The sequence below is a fragment of the Perognathus longimembris genome, chromosome 3, assembly GCF_023159225.1.
Source record: "Perognathus longimembris pacificus isolate PPM17 chromosome 3, ASM2315922v1, whole genome shotgun sequence".
NCBI lineage: Eukaryota > Metazoa > Chordata > Mammalia > Rodentia > Heteromyidae > Perognathus > Perognathus longimembris.
In genome coordinates this window covers 65049860-65065155 of record NC_063163.1, presented here as the reverse complement: position 1 = coordinate 65065155, position 15296 = coordinate 65049860, and the positions used below count along the sequence as shown (strand labels likewise).

The 15296-nt window shown below is 52.2% G+C and overlaps 2 protein-coding genes across 7 annotated transcripts in view; both read left to right on the top strand.

Annotated features, from left to right (window-relative positions):
• Dazap1 (DAZ associated protein 1) overlaps positions 1-6288 on the top strand; it is a 29907-nt gene extending 23619 nt beyond the window's left edge. For 3 of the 6 annotated variants that reach the window (XM_048341763.1, XM_048341761.1, XM_048341766.1), the window contains 5 exons: positions 238-391; positions 1446-1475; positions 1723-1863; positions 3130-3306; positions 5301-6288. In XM_048341763.1, the coding sequence (XP_048197720.1) occupies positions 238-391; positions 1446-1475; positions 1723-1863; positions 3130-3306; positions 5301-5476 (678 nt within the window). In that variant the 3' untranslated portion in view covers positions 5477-6288. The remainder of the gene's footprint in view (positions 1-237; positions 392-1445; positions 1476-1722; positions 1864-3129; positions 3307-5300) is intronic. The other 3 variants (XM_048341764.1, XM_048341762.1, XM_048341765.1) reach the window with 2 other exon arrangements.
• A 2796-nt stretch (positions 6289-9084) lies between these two features.
• Rps15 (ribosomal protein S15) lies at positions 9085-11522 on the top strand. Its single transcript, XM_048341756.1, has 4 exons — positions 9085-9172; positions 9533-9618; positions 11051-11285; positions 11376-11522. The coding sequence occupies exons 1-4, from the start codon at positions 9170-9172 to the stop codon at positions 11487-11489; spliced, it is 438 nt and encodes a 145-aa protein (XP_048197713.1). The 5' UTR covers positions 9085-9169; the 3' UTR covers positions 11490-11522.
• The last annotated feature ends 3774 nt before the right edge of the window (positions 11523-15296 follow it).

Below are 15296 nucleotides of genomic sequence, written 5' to 3'. Positions count from 1 at the left end.
TAGTTGGGTACAGAGTCTTAAAGATTGTATGTGTTGTACCTGAGAAACATTTTTTAAACAAAACTCAAAAAAATTTTTTAAGAAAAAAAAAACCTACTGGCCTAAATAAGGTTTATAGTTAAGTACTTAGTCTTAAGTCATAAGATGCTAAGTGTAGTTATAAGATACTGAGGGTGTCTGAAGGGAAGGGGCACTGGGCCACAGCGTCTTTCTAAACCACTGCCTCGGTTTGTTTAGGTGGAGGTTAAACGGGCTGAACCTCGGGACAGCAAAAGCCAAGCGCCAGGACAGCCGGGTGCCAGCCAATGGGGGAGCCGCGTCGTGCCCAATGCTGCGAACGGTTGGGCAGGCCAGCCCCCACCCACGTGGCAGCAGGGATATGGCCCACAAGGTAAGAAAATTTGATCCCTGGGTGTGAAGACTGGCTAGCTACTCCACTGTGTGCCTTCCCTTGGAGAGGCAGGGGTCTGGGGTGCTAGCGGGGCATGCCAAAATGGGAACAGTTCCCCCCTGTCTTGGGCTCCTTGAGCTTCCCCTGATCACATAGTGGCATGGCACCCTCAGAGCCTCCCAGGGTGTAGAAAGATGTACGGTCACTGGTAAGAGGGGCATGGTGAGGCTATCCTCTGGCACCCAAGGTACTTACTACTTCATGCTGTTGGTGGGGTTAGCTCTAGCTTAGGTGCCCGCCTATAGTTAGGTAGACTGTTCTCACTGTCACTAGAATTACTGTGCTGAGCATCCATTCATCCTGTCCACATGCCAGACTGCAGGAAGGCCACGGTGAGTCTGGATGAGTGTCAGGCCAGATGGCACAAAGTCTTCCCCTCTGCTGCCCACAGTGTGGGTAGGCTTGGTGGCACCCTGCAGGGACCTTTACTTTTTCTCTGCATATCCTCCAGGCCTGCTCTGCCTGGCCCTGATTGAGTTTGTGAGCTCAGACCTACTTAGGCTGCAAGCCACATGTCATGGGGTTTTTGTTGTTATGTAGCTGGGAATGGGATGGAGCCCATGATCCAAAAGTGCTGGGATGACAGTCATGGGACATCCCAGCCAGCTAGACCAATGACTACACGTAGGCATTGCAGGATACCACACACTGTCCCTGTGTACTTAGGTGGAACCCCCTTCTGGGGTCCTGGAGATGTCTCTAATGTCCTTCTTTGGAGCTGGGGAGCCTCATTCCTTGTCTGCAGACAGTGCCCACCAGGTGGTAGGGTGGCAAGGAAAGGCGTGGGAGGCACTCTGTGAGGGAGCTCTGCTCAGGGCTTGGGAAGGTCTGTCACTGGTGTTGCCTCCACCAGGACTGGGCCACCCCTGTCCCTGGGCACTGAGCCTCAGGAGAGGTCAGGTGGTCCCTGGTCTGTGGTGGCCATTCTCGGCGACTCCTCGGCATCCAGTACTGGGGCTTGGCACCGACCCTTCTCTTCTGTTTTCTCATCTAGGAATGTGGGTGCCAGCAGGACAGGCAATTGGTGAGTTCTTGTTTGTAGAGCGAGGGAAAGAGCAGAACCCGAAACCCATAGACTGACTTGCAGAGCTTGCACCTGGTCCTGCTGCCTGCAGTTGCTAAAATGCTGTCAGTGTACCTGTCCTGGAGGTCTACCTCTCCTGGCAAGGAAGAAGGGGAGGGGCCTGCCACAGCCCCTAGCAGGCCTGGGTCTGGGCTGTACATGAAGCATGTGTGACCTCTACCCCTGACCCCTGTGCTATGTGTTCCAGGTGGCTACGGACCGCCCCCTGCAGGACGAGGAGCCCCACCTCCACCCCCTCCGTTCACTTCCTACATCGTGTCTACCCCGCCCGGTGGCTTTCCCCCTCCTCAGGGCTTCCCACAGGGCTATGGTGCCCCACCACAGTTCAGTAAGTCTTAGCAGGGCTCTTTGGGGGAGAACAGCTGCCCCATGTGCTTGCACCATAGCCAGCACTGATCCTGAAGTGTACAGGTTTAGCTTGGCTTTACATCTGGTTGTGACCACAGGGACCTGGCCATTAGCCTTGGCCCCTCTGGCTGAAGGAAGTCCTAAGGCTCTTACTGATTGACGCTTGTCCATAGCTCACTCTCCTTGGCTTATGCTTAGGAGGCAAGTGTGTGGAGGCTATCCTTGTGGGAACTACAAGTAAGAGCTGTGAACGAGAGGGCTTCCCTGTTTGTTCTGCTTTGTGATGGATGACCTGGGTGGAAAGTCAGCTGCCAGCCCAGTGTTGGGCAGGGTGATTTCTTGCTGACCAGGTGAAAGACTTTGCCTGGACAGGAGCCCAGGCCCCACAGGATCACAGAGGGTTTCAGTATGGTGTCAGCATATACAAGTTAAAGACTAACTTTCCTATTAAGTCCTTCAGTTAGGGTGTGTCCTGCACTTAGGCACGAAACCACACAGACTGGCTACATCTGGGAGACTGTGTCATAGTCAAATCACAGCCTTGGAAAACTGTTTGCCGACTTGTGGTCTAGCTCACAACTGATCTTAATGTCCATCAAGGTTGAAGCTGGACCCTGAGGTCCTACCACAGAACATTAGTGGCCTTCAGTTCAGCCCGAACCATGACTTGGGTAACTTACCTTTTGGAGATGTGTCTGCTGTGTTTGTTTCTAACATTTCTGAAAACAGTTTTATTTCCAGGCACTAGTGGCTCATGCTTTGTAATCTTAGCTGAGAACTGAGGATCATGGGTTCAAAGCCAGCCCAGGCAGGAATGTCTATGAGACTCTTATCTCCAATTAACGACCAGAAAACTGAAAGTAGGGCTATAGCTCAAAGTGGTAAAGCACTAGTCTTAAGCAAAAGAGTTCAGGGACAGCGCCCAGGTCCTGGGTTCAAGCTCAGTGACTGAGCACCTTCTCCCCCCTACCCACCCCAAAAAAGAAGAAAAAAACAGTTTTGTCCTAGAAGTCCTTGTTGCTTACATCATGGCTCAGTACCCTGGGCATTCTGTTATATGCACCATGAGTAGCTTCATAGCCTCCTCATGTGGGCCATTTCCTTAGGGTAGTGGCCTGGGAGTGTGAATCACGGTCCTTTCTAGGAGTTCTGCATGAGAATTAACTTCTGATGGCCCCTGCTGGGCTAGGCTGAGGTCTGCAGGCCTGACATTTCTCCTGGGCCTTGTGTGTTCTTATATTTGCAGGTTTTGGCTATGGGCCTCCGCCTCCACCTCCGGATCAGTTTGCCCCCCCAGGGGTCCCTCCTCCACCTGCTACTCCAGGGGCAGCGCCTCTCACCTTCCCACCACCTCCATCTCAGGCTGCTCCAGACATGAGCAAACCGCCAACGGCCCAACCAGACTTTCCTTATAGTCAGTATGGTAAGTGGTCTGCAGCATCTTGAGACCACCTTTCCTGGGTCTCCCACCACATTCATCTGGTGGAAGAGGTTAGCAATGCCAAGAGCCAGCATACAGGGGCTGCTGGCAAGTGCTGGCCACAGCACCTGGCTGAGGCCGCCCATCACCTGAGTGGCCACAATCTATGTTGTGGACATCCTAAGACCTGAGGTTTGGCTACTGAGCCATTATTGGGTCAGATAGAGGTTTCTTCCTAGGACCGCAGGTAGATGGCCTGAAGGCTGCTGTCACTGTCAGAGCTCCAGGCTCAGCCAGAGTCCTTAGTTGAGGTCCTTGGCTAGGGCAAGTCCTCAGATGCTGTACTCTCCAGTTATTTTGGTCTCTGGCATCCATGGTGGGGTGTGTGGGGAACACAGGCTCAAGTGTGTAGCAGGCCCTGACTGGGACAGGTGTGGCTGGTCCGCTCCCTTGACTTGCCATTGTACAGGTGCTTCTGGGATATGCTCTTGAGAGGCACAAGAGGCCCTGGGTCAGGACAGGTTTGTTTCTGCACGTCCCTTGCTCTCGCCCCACAGGGAGCCCAGTGCCAAGTCCAGCTTCACTTCCTTGAGACTCAGTGACCTCCTAAGAGGGAGTCTGTGCATTGGTGGCTCTTCTTAGCTCCTGGGAACCCCAAGATCGTGGAGCCTGTCATCAGATAGTCACATGTCACATTCCCAGGAAGGCCACAGGCTTCCAGAGGACCTCTGAAAGTACCCCCTTTTTAGGTGTGATCGTAAGCCTGGGTGTAGTTGTCAGGATTGTGTGTTGCCTGGGCACCACCTGCATAGCACTGCTCTGAATACATTCAGGACCAAGTAGCCAGGCCCCAGCCTGTGGTCATCACTTGAGTTGTCCTTGACTACTGCAGAGCCCTGCTTCAAGGGGAGCGGGATGTGCGCCTGCGTGTCTGCCGCTTGCTCCTCACTGAGCTGCCAAGGGTTAGTCAGTCACCCTGGTCTCGTCTCTTGCCAGGCCTGGGTACCTATTCTCAAGACCCGTCGGGCTTTGGGCCCTTTCTTTGTTTACTCTCTGATGGTCAGGCTGAGCAGTGATGTGGCCTAGGTAGGTGCCGCCTTTCTATAAGATCCTCCCCTGCCTGCACCTGGGCAGCGGGCACAGCCTCCTCTGCTGGCCTGCGCGGGGGTGGATCCGGCGGTGCCCTTTGGGATGGGCCCCTTGCCAAGTCCAGGACCTCATCTGACCACCGGCCCTCAGCTGGCTTCAGGAGTGCTTGAACAAGAGGACCTGCTGTGTCCACATGTATCCCATTGGGAATGCCGTGAGCAGGAACAGGGTCTGTCCTGCCCATTTGAAGACAGTGCTGTTCCCCTTTCCTAGAAATGTCTTCCATGCCCATGAGGCTGGCAGAGAGTGTGGGTGTCAGATCTTCTTTAAGGACAAAAGGCCTGCTTGCCTTATGTGGTCACAGTAAGTTAGGCTGGGCCCCAAGCCTCTCTCCTACCCTCGCCATCAGCAGTGGTACTCTGAGGTTGCTGCCAATGGATCTATTAGGCATAGGCCACAGCTCTGAGATCCTGCCCTCTGTGGGCTCCCAGCCCACACAGGTGGAAGTCCCAGACATCATACATCGTGCACCACATGTGAGAGCACAGCATGTCAGATCGTGGGTGTTCCTAACCCAGCGCCTCTGACTCCATCCTGTGTGCACCAAGCATATGGGAGAGGAGACAAGGAGACAAGGGGCGGACCACTGGGCCTGGTAAGAGTGTGGAAGCTCTTTTTCTTTCTGTGTAGATTCTGGCCATAAGTTTTTGAAAGATATCACTTCCCTTGGCTTATCATCCCACTAAGCTGTCCACCTGAGGCAGGTGGTCCTGTGGGATGTGCACACAGCCAGGCTGGGGCTGGGGCCTTGGCACCCTCTTCTTGAGAGACAATTCCAGGCCAGGCCAGGCTGGTGCTGGGCCCACTATGCTCTCCATGGCCCAGAGCTCACAGACTCTCTCCCCCAGCAGGTTACGGGCAGGACTTGAGTGGCTTTGGACAAGGCTTCTCGGACCCCAGCCAGCAGCCCCCTTCCTACGGGGGCCCCTCAGTGCCAGGGTCAGGAGGTCCCCCCGCCGGCGGCAGTGGCTTTGGACGAGGTCAGAACCATAACGTGCAAGGATTCCACCCCTACCGACGCTAGTCGTGCGCCAACGGACATCAGCACCAGCTGAGACCAGGATTCGGAACTTATGAACTTGTGACAATCACAAACTTGGCAGAAAAATAGCGACTGAACCTGGGGGGGGAGGGCGGGGCGGAGGCTGTGGAGGTGGCTGTGGGTGTCTGGACTGAGGTTTTTAAATATATTTCTTTCTTTCTCTGACCCATCAGCACAATAAAAAACAAGTCACTGGTTCAACAACAGGGTTTAAAAAAATGTCTTCAGCTTTAATTCAAACTTCAGGTTTCTTTTTCCTTTTCTCTTTTTTTTTTTTTCCTCGAAATTATTTTCCTGAGCCTTTTGTTTTACCGTATATTGTAAACTTTTATGTTAAAGAAAAAATATACATTTACAAATTGTGAGATTTTTAAGAGAAATTTTCTACAATGTATACTGGCTTATTTTTTAATTTAAAACAGGGTTCCGTAGGCACTGGTGGGAGTGGGGGCTTTTTTTGTTCCCTTGCTCCTGGCTTGGGGGTTGGGACTTGTTGGTCCAGAAACTCTGGGAGCTAAAGAAGAAATCTACTGAGTGTGTTTTTGTTTTTTGTTCATTCCTTGCTTTTGCTGGCTGGCCTGCTTAGTGGTATCTGCAGAGCACTGTGGGGAGGTTCTCGTGCGGCTGTCTCACTCACGCGGCAGTGCTGACATCTGGGTGGTCTGGACCCCATGCAGCAGGCGATGCCTGGGCTTGAAGCTTGCCTCCCCTGGGCACGTGGCTTCAGGGCATTTCCCACTGACCAGTTTGACCCTGGTTTGAATAAAGAGAAGTGCGTTTGGATTAGAAACCCATATCTGTCCGTGTCTTTTCTTTTTGTCTTCATACCTTTCCTGTGTTTCCCTTCCCTTGCCAGGGAAAGATCTGGATCCATACAAACAATGCTCATGGACTTGGTGGGCGGAGGCCAGTCCTAAGGGCGGTGCCTAATTGAGCCTGGGGCTGAGAGTTCCGGGTAGCTGGGAGTGACCGGACATCTGTGGATTGCCTCAGGTTTCCCTGGTTTCACTGGCACCCCGGCGCTGGAGCCTCGGCCCATGCAAGCTACAGCTTCCGTGTCTGCTTTTATTACATCTTTAACTAGTGGCATCCACAGGCTTTGTGCATGCGGATGAGGATATCTTTGAGGGGCAGTGGTGTAGCATCCTGGTACAAAAGGAAGATCAAGTTTTTAAAATGTAACAAGGGTGCTGGTGGCTAATGCCTGTTATCCTGGCTACTCAGGAGGCTGAGATCTGAGGATTGCAGTTCCAAGCCAGCCAGGAAAGTCTGCGATTTTTGTGTCCAATAAACTACTCAGAGCACTGTGGCTCAAGTGGCAGAGTGCTATCCTTGAGCAAAGAAGCTCAAGGGCTGTGTCCAGGCCCTGAGTTCAAGCCCCAGGACTGGCGTGCACACAAAAAATTCCAAAACATACTGGAAGTCTGCAACATGGAAGACTTGAGAAAGTAGATTTGGAGTGAGATAGGGCACCAAACACTGGTGCCAGTTGCCCCGGCACACAGGGTTGAGATCTGGTGCAGCCATCCCCCACACTGGGCAATCACAATAGGAAGTTACAGCTTCCACAGGCAGAAATAGCATCCTGCACACTCTAGTCCATAAGCAGAGCAGCCATCTTGTTCACAAGTTAGCATAGGAGTTCCTGGGACAGCAGGAAGAGCTACAGCACCTGCAGATGACAGCAGGACTTCTGCAAGCTCCAAACGCTTTGCCCTGGGGACTGGGAGAGGCCAGCTCTCCTGCAGGCAGTGCCCTTAGGGAGGACTCCACTTTCTTGGTTACAGCCGCCCTCCAGACCAGTCTTAGCTCCCACCTAAGACACAAGGTCCGAGTACCACCAAACAACTGCCTGGGAAAGTGGGTGGGGCTGTGGGCCCAACTATCCCCTGCATTCTAGGGAGGTCACCCAGGCTAGCACACCAGCCTTTAGTGAAAAAAAGCTAAGGGACATGCAGTGCCTAGGCTCTGAGTTCAAACCCTAATGCCAGCCTGGCTTGGTCTTTGGAAGGAGACCAATATCTGTCCCTTTTCAAAATATACAATAACTACACAACATACCTCTTATCAACCTCTCCCTGTGGCCACTGCACCCTCAAAACCACACCTATCACACTGTGGACGACTCAGTACTTGCTGTGGAAGCTGTTGAGTGTAGATTGCATAGAATGGCGGGTGGGATGCAGGCAGCCACATATTCAAAGTTCTTTACTTGCAACAAAGGGTAAACAGTACAGCAGTGGTATTCAGTAGACACTGTATTGAAAATGGCGGAGGTGGGGGAGGAGTGAGGGAAGGGGTGACATTGCCCCCCCAAAAAAATGTACTCATTACCTGACTTATGTAACTGTAACCTCCGTGTACATCACCTTTATAATAAAACATTTTAAAAAATAGTTCCCTCGGATACTCTTAGGAGAGGAACACAAAACCTATGTGCTTTTGATCATACAAAATAGCATTTATCAAGATGAACTCCAGGAAATGGAAATGAGGTTGTTTCCTTTCAGCTGTTTCTGTTTTCTTTTTGTTCGTTTATATTTGGGAGTATAAGGGTGGGGGCACAGAAATGGAGGGACAGATGGTGGACAAATGCAGCAATGGTACTGGATACTATGTTGAAAATGAGCTATATAATTTGTGAGTGGGAATGGGAGAGGAAACGAGTGTGAGCAAGGGAAGTGGTGACATGGCCCAAAAAGAAATGTACTCAGGGTGGGGCATCAGTGGCTCACACTTGTAATGGTAACTACTCAGGAAGCTGAGATCTGAGGATCACAGTTCAAAGCCAGCCTGAGCAGAAAAGTCCCTGTGAGATTCATCGCCAATAAACTACTCAAAAACGGAAGTGGCACTGTGGTTCAAAGTGGTAGAGAGCTAGCCTTGAGCAAAAAGACCTCAAGGGCAGTGCCCAGGCCCCAAGTTCAAGACTGACAAAAAATAGAAAGAGAGGAAGGAAGGAAGGAAGGAAGGAAGGAAGGAAGGAAGGAAGGAAGGAAAAGTTTCCTCCTTGTATTTGAGTCCCTGCCGTCCCCCCCCTCCCTGCCTGCCGTGACTGTCATTTATACCTGCAATCCTAGGCCTCAGGATGGCTATTGGAAGCCGCCCTACCCCAGGCATACAAATCCAGGTGATTCTTCTTTTTTTTTTTTGGCCAGTCCTGGGCCTTGGACTCAGGGCCTGAGCACTGTCCCTGGCTTCTTCCCGCTCAAGGCTAGCACTCTGCCACCTGAGCCACAGCGCCCCTTCTGGCCGTTTTCCACATATGTGGTGCTGGGGAATCGAACTGAGAGCTTCATGTGTAGAAGGCAAGCACTCTTGCCACTAGGCCATATTCCCAGCCCTCCAGGTGATTCTTATCTCCAATAAACCAGCAAAAGCTGGAAATGAAGCTTGACTCACCTCTTTTGCCACACAGTCACACACAGAGGCTACTTTCGAGGGTGGAGTCTCAAGGATTTTTTTTTTTGGCCAGTGTTGGCCTTGCAGCCTTGACCTGCCAGGCATGGGATTTTGCGGTGACGTTGGGAGTGTGTATTTTATCCTCCTGACGGCAGGGGGCGATGATGCGACTCAGGAAACCGGAAGCGCGTGTGGCTGAGGGGGCGGGACCGGCAGCCCTCGCGATAACTGCGCAGTCGTGCTCGCAGCGGTCTTTCCCCAGCTGCCGGCAAGATGGTGAGTACTTTGTACCTGCGCTCCAGTGTTGAACATATCCGGTGTCATCCGTGGTCTGGTTGATGGACGCGGGCCGGGATCAAACTCTGCTGCCGCAGTAGCCCGCTCCAAACCTTTGAGACCGCAAATGGGGGGCTGGGGGCGGGCTTCGGTCGGTGTGGGGACCACCGGAGCGTGGGAAGGCCTGTTTTGGCCCGCAAGCCTGGGCCAGGGTCCCGTAGCCCTGAGCGCGGGCGCCTCCCTGTGAGGACCTGGGAGTAGTATGTTCTCGTGGGCTCCGCACACGGGAAGCCCTTGGGGTTGCCTGGGTCGCTGGGATTCGGGTCTCCAATACCAGCTCACCACCCCTGGCTTGCGCAGGCGGAAGTGGAGCAGAAGAAGAAGCGGACCTTCCGCAAATTCACCTACCGTGGTGTGGACCTCGACCAGCTGCTGGACATGTCCTAGTAAGGGGCTCGGAGAGGGGAGGGGGATCTGCGTGGGACGGCCTCGGGGAGGAAGGGTGGGGGTTCCGCCCGGGCATCTGGTTTTGTTATTTTTTGGTGCCTGCCCTGGGGCATCAATGCCAGGGCCTGGGAACTGTCTTTGAGTGGGAACTGTCTTTGAGCAAAAGAAGCCCAAAGCTAGCACTCATCACAGCTCCATTTCCGCCTTTTGGGGGAGAAGTTAATTGGAAATAAGAGCCTCATTAAAAGCCCGGGCTTGCTGCAAACTGTGGTCCTCAGATCTCAGCCTCCTGAGTAGCCAGGATTACAGGTCATGAGCCACCCTCTCCTGAATGGTGCACCCTTTCTAGAAAGAGCCCTATGGCTGACAGTCCAGCCTTTGGACTAGGCACCACACTGGTATCTCCTTAGATTTGAAGGATTTGGGGTCTAACTGCTTCTGTCAGTTCTTTTCTCCAACTGCTTGGAGACGTTGACTACCCTTCATGTGCTGTGAAAACAACGGTCTGAGACCTGGCCAGTGCCTTGCAGCGTGTTTCCTAGGCAACCGTTGGGATTTAAGGCAACCACAGGGTTGCAAGTGGGCAACCAAGTCCTTTGCATCCTAGGGGTTAAGAAGGGAGACTTGGGCTGGGGATATAGCCTAGTGGCAAGAGTGCCTGCCTCGGATACACGAGGCCCTAGGTTTGATTCCCCAGCACCACATATACAGAAAACGGCCAGAAGCGGGGCTGTGGCTCAAGTGGCAGAGTGCTAGCCTTGAGCGGGAAGACGCCAGGGACAGTGCTCAGGCCCTGAGTCCAAGGCCCAGGACTGGCCAAAAAAAAAAAAAAAAAAGGGAGACTTGCCCCAGCAGCAGCCAGGTATCAGCTGGGAGGGTAGCTAAGATTGGAACCCAGTGCCTACCACCTAGTTGTGTTCGCAACCTCTCCTATATTCTTTGCAGGACTTCGGCTTCACTGTCAAGTCGATGGTTTTATTTAGCTACTCTCCCTGAATTCCTGTGTAAACTCCCTTTTGTACACGAGCACAACCCTCTTAGGGCAGGGCTTGAAATCTTGCCTGGGTGAAATCCCTAAGCTTTTATTGCTCAAGGCTAGCATTACCACTTGAGTCTTATTTCATTTCCAGCATGGGGGAGGGTAAATTAGACATTAGTCATGTAGACTTTGCCAGTCCATCCTGGCTTCAACTGCAGTCATCTCAACCAGTGCCTGGCTCCTTTATTCTGCAGCCTTCTAGTGATTCTTGAATTTGAGTTTTATCCCTGAAACTAATGGGGGAAGGGGTCTTAGAGACCCTAGCCTTGATGTGTCTGCTGGCCTTTATGCATTGATGGTGCAGACTCCAGTGCAGCTGTCTACCCTGGGGAAGGCCCTGGGTGGGTGGGATTGGACTGCACTCCCATACCACCTTGCTCCACCTTCCCCAGTGAGCAGCTGATGCAGCTGTACAGTGCCCGGCAGCGGCGACGGCTCAACCGGGGTCTGCGCAGAAAGCAGCATTCGCTGCTGAAGCGCCTGCGCAAGGCCAAGAAGGAGGCACCACCCATGGAGAAGCCTGAAGTGGTGAAGACACATCTTCGAGACATGATCATCCTGCCTGAGATGGTAGGAAGCATGGTTGGTGTATACAATGGCAAGACATTCAACCAGGTGGAAATCAAGGTGTGTGGCGGTTGCTTGGCTGCTGGGGTGGTGGGTGGGTCAGTGTCGCTCAATGTCCCTGACCCCCAGCTCTGCTCTTGGCCCCCACAGCCTGAGATGATCGGCCACTACCTGGGCGAGTTCTCCATCACCTACAAGCCTGTGAAGCATGGTCGGCCTGGCATTGGGGCCACCCACTCGTCACGCTTCATCCCCCTCAAGTAACCTGCATAGCCAATAAAGGCATATGTCTCCACCTTCCGGTGCAGCTTGTCCTTCCTTCTGCCTACATCTGGAACTCTTGAGAGGGACTCACAGTTAAAACACCCCCAGAAGTGTCCAGGGTCTGGTTCAGAGTACCCCGAGTTTCAGGTCCATGGTAGGAGCTGGGTAGTGTCCGCCTCCTGGCCAGAATGGATGCGATGTTGGAAGGCAGAGCTGAAGAGGGAGGAGAGGAGCAGTGAACCCCTCACCTATGGCCCGTCCCAGGTTTAGTTTCTTGCCCCTTACCAGCTTCTACCGGGTGCTTTCTGGTGGCACCTCTTAAGCATCATACTTCTTCCCACCAGCTCCCAGAGGTTGTAGCAGCAAGAGGACCCTGCACCCTCGGTTTAACCAAAGTCTTTTTAGAACACTTGGTGTTTTGGGGATCCATGCCACGCCATAGCCTTCCTCTGAAGGGAAAATGCTGGCCCAGGAGGCTCTGGGGAGAGCAGCCCTGATAGGGGCATTTGCCTGTCTAGAGGCTCCCTGGTGGATGGTTTAGAAGTTGATGATGCTGATGTTTTGGTCTAAGCAGATGAGGGGGGAGGTGCTCACCTGAGCAGTTCAAGTAGCCATTGTACAAAACAGCAAGCATTGGAGCAGAGCTTCAGCCAGGTCTGTGAAGAGGTGCCGCTCAATCTGTCCCCGCATGCAGATGAAGTGCCCCTCTAAAGTAGGAACTCCTCACGTGGGGTCCTTGACTTCCAGCACAGTAAGACTTTCTGGACAAGTCAGAAGGGTAAAAAAAACTTGGGTGGAGTTTCATTGAGAATAAGCAAGCAGAAAAGGGAAGGCACTCTTTTTTTTTGGCCAGTCCTGGGCCTTGGACTCAGGGCCTGAGCACTGTCCCTGGCTTCTTCCCGCTCAAGGCTAGCACTCTGCCACTTGAGCCACAGCGCCGCTTCTGGCCGTTTTCTGTATATGTGGTGCTGGGGAATCAAACCTAGGGCCTCGTGTATTCGAGGCAGGCACTCTTGCCACTAGGCTATATCCCCAGCCAAGGGAAGGCACTCTTAACTGAGGGACACATAGCTCCTTGGCTGTTAGGGGTATTTATATGATAAAGGCCTGAGTTCGAAGTTACACAGTTATTACTCCTGGTGTTAAACTTGCTGAGTTTCTGGGCTGGGGATATAGCCTAGTGGCAAGAGTGCCTGCCTCGGATACACGAGGCCCTAGGTTCGATTCCCCAGCACCACATATACAGAAAACGGCCAGAAGTGGCGCTGTGGCTCAAGTGGTGGAGTGCTAGCCTTGAGCGGGAAGAAGCCAGGGACAGTGCTCAGGCCGAGTCCAAGGCCCAGGACTGGACAAAAAAAAAAAAAAAATTGCTGAGTTTCTGGATGTTTGGAGCATTTCTTCCAGGTAAGAATGCATTCTGCCATATAATATGCTTGCTTCTTCCTCTTCCCCAGCCCTGGGGGCTTGGACTTAGGATCTGGGCTCTGTCCCTCTTGCTCAAAGCTCTTTACCACTTGAGCCACAGCACTTCTGGCCTTTTCTGCTTATGTGATACTGAGGGATTGAACCCAGGGCTTCATGCATGCTAGGGAAGCATCCTTGTTACATTTTGGGTAGGAGGTTACATTTTAGGGGAGCATTTCTCAGGAGTGAATGCATCCTGTTTGTTCCTTTTCTTTGGAGTATAGATGGTGCTTTTGTTTCTGAATACCATGTTTCTGAGCTGCCTTCACCAGGCTTTATTTTCCCCTAAAATGGCTTTGTCCCTTAATCTTATGGGAAGTACATGGATGAATATCTCCTCTACTGGCTTTAAGCTTGAGTTTCTTTAAATTTCTGGCAGCCATTTAACGTCTTATTTTCCCTAAGTCTATCCTGCCTCAGCCAAGCAGATCTCTTGCCAAGTCTTCCTCTGTCTTCAGTCAAATATGACTAAATGGCTGGGAATGTGGTTTAGTGGTAGAGTGCTTGCCTGGCATGAATGAAGCCCTGGGTTCACTTCCTCAGCACCACATAGCAGAAAGCTGTAAGTGATGCTGTGGCTCAAGTGGTAGAGTGCTAGTCTTGGGCAGTTCCTGCCCAAGCCCTCAGTTTAAGCCCCAGGGGGTGTGTGTGTGTGTGTGTGTGTGTGTGTGTGTGTGTGTGTTGAGCTGTGGTGCATCTGGCTGGGAAGGAACTGGTGCAGTGAACTGTGGCTCAAGTGGTAGAGCACTAGCCTTGAACACAAAAGATCCAGTCCTGAGTAACAACTTGGCCGATGGGAAGTTCACGGCTACACCTAGGTTGTATCCCTGCTGATACAGCAAGGCACCAGGGAAACATCCTGGAAAGGAATGTGCTGTGGTGGCTGGCAGCCTGGTGGGAAGTTAGTGTGGTTGTGAGCATAGATGAGTAAGATTTGGTCACAGCTGCTTGTGTGACCATATTTGTCTGGGTACCTTGGCCTATCACAGCTTCACAAGTACCCTTCACCAACAGAAAGGGAGGAGGCCGTGGAAGATCAGTTGTTCACATCCACCTCATTGGCATATCAGCTCACAACTCCCACTCATGACTTGTAAGGTACAGTTCAGGTGCTTGTGATCCTAACTACTCAGGAGGTTAAGATCTGAGAATTGAAGTTCAAAGCCAGCCGAAATTCCTCCAATAAATTACAAAGAAAGCCTGAATTGGAGCTGTGACTTGTGGTACAACACTATTCTTGAGCAGAAGCTCTAGGACAGAGCCTGGGACCAGCACACAAAAACAAGGTTGCTAGAGCCATATGGATTCCTGTAATCCCAGCAGTCCTGAACAGACGGATCTGAAGTTCAAAGGCAGATTTGGGCAACAACCCCATAGAAAAACCAAAGTAGTGACTGGCCATAGCATTTGAGCAAATGTTGGTGCCTAGAGGGAGAAATCCAGGGATTAGACATTGATAGGAGTGGAGTGAAAGTTGAGGCTCAGTTAAGCAAAGAACTACATCTACAGTCGAACTGTCATGCTGCTTTTAGAAATGCAGTTTTGTTAGCATGTGGCTGTATTTTCTCATGCCCAGATGCCAAACTATTCACTGTTGGAAATGGAGTTTCTTGGGTCTGCACAGACCTGCCAGGTCTTAAACAGAAGCTTTCTAGATGGCTGTGTCCCCTGGCTCTGACAAGTGGAAAAGCAATGCTTTGAGGGTTGGGGGCACACCTGAAATCCCAGGAGACCCAGCTTCGGTTACCTAGTGAGACCCTGTCAAAGAACCAAGGGCTTGGGCTCCATCACTAAAGTGTTGGTTTGGCTGGGCATATGGCCTAGTGGTAGAGTGTCTGCCATGCATGCGTGAAGCCCTGGGCTCGATTGCTCAGCACCACATATGTAGAAAAAGCCAGAAGTGGCACTGTGGCTCAAGTGGTAGTGCTGGCTTTAAGCAAAAAGAAGCCAGGGACAGTGCTCAGGCCCTGAGTTCAAGCCCCAGGACTGGCAAAAAACCATTAGGGTTTAGGGGAGATGCAACACTGGGCTCTGGACGAGAGGCCCAAACCTAGTTCCTCTGAGCTGGCTCACCCAGGTTCCATCTAGTAAGGTAACATGCCAAAGAGCTCAGTCTACATCTGTCAGCTACCTGCAGGTCCTGTGTCTGGCCACTTGCTGTCATACCTCGTGCTTTTACCCAGCCTGACCCCTACCATCTCCCACCTGACATTAGTACAGAACAATCCCTGGATTTTCCAAAGCACCTAAATCCTATGTGGCTGGAAATCCTACCTGGCACCACCTTGCAGACGCACCTCCCAGCTATCTCAGGAGCTGTGTCCTCTGCCAGGAATGCTCTTC

Bases quoted from the DNA above. Each gene is read 5' to 3' on its own strand.
- Rps15 (XM_048341756.1), top strand. The intron at 9,619-11,050 runs GTAAGGGGCTCG...CACCTTCCCCAG, and splicing joins CAGCTGCTGGACATGTCCTA to TGAGCAGCTGATGCAGCTGT. The intron at 11,286-11,375 runs GTGTGTGGCGGT...TGGCCCCCACAG, and splicing joins TCAACCAGGTGGAAATCAAG to CCTGAGATGATCGGCCACTA.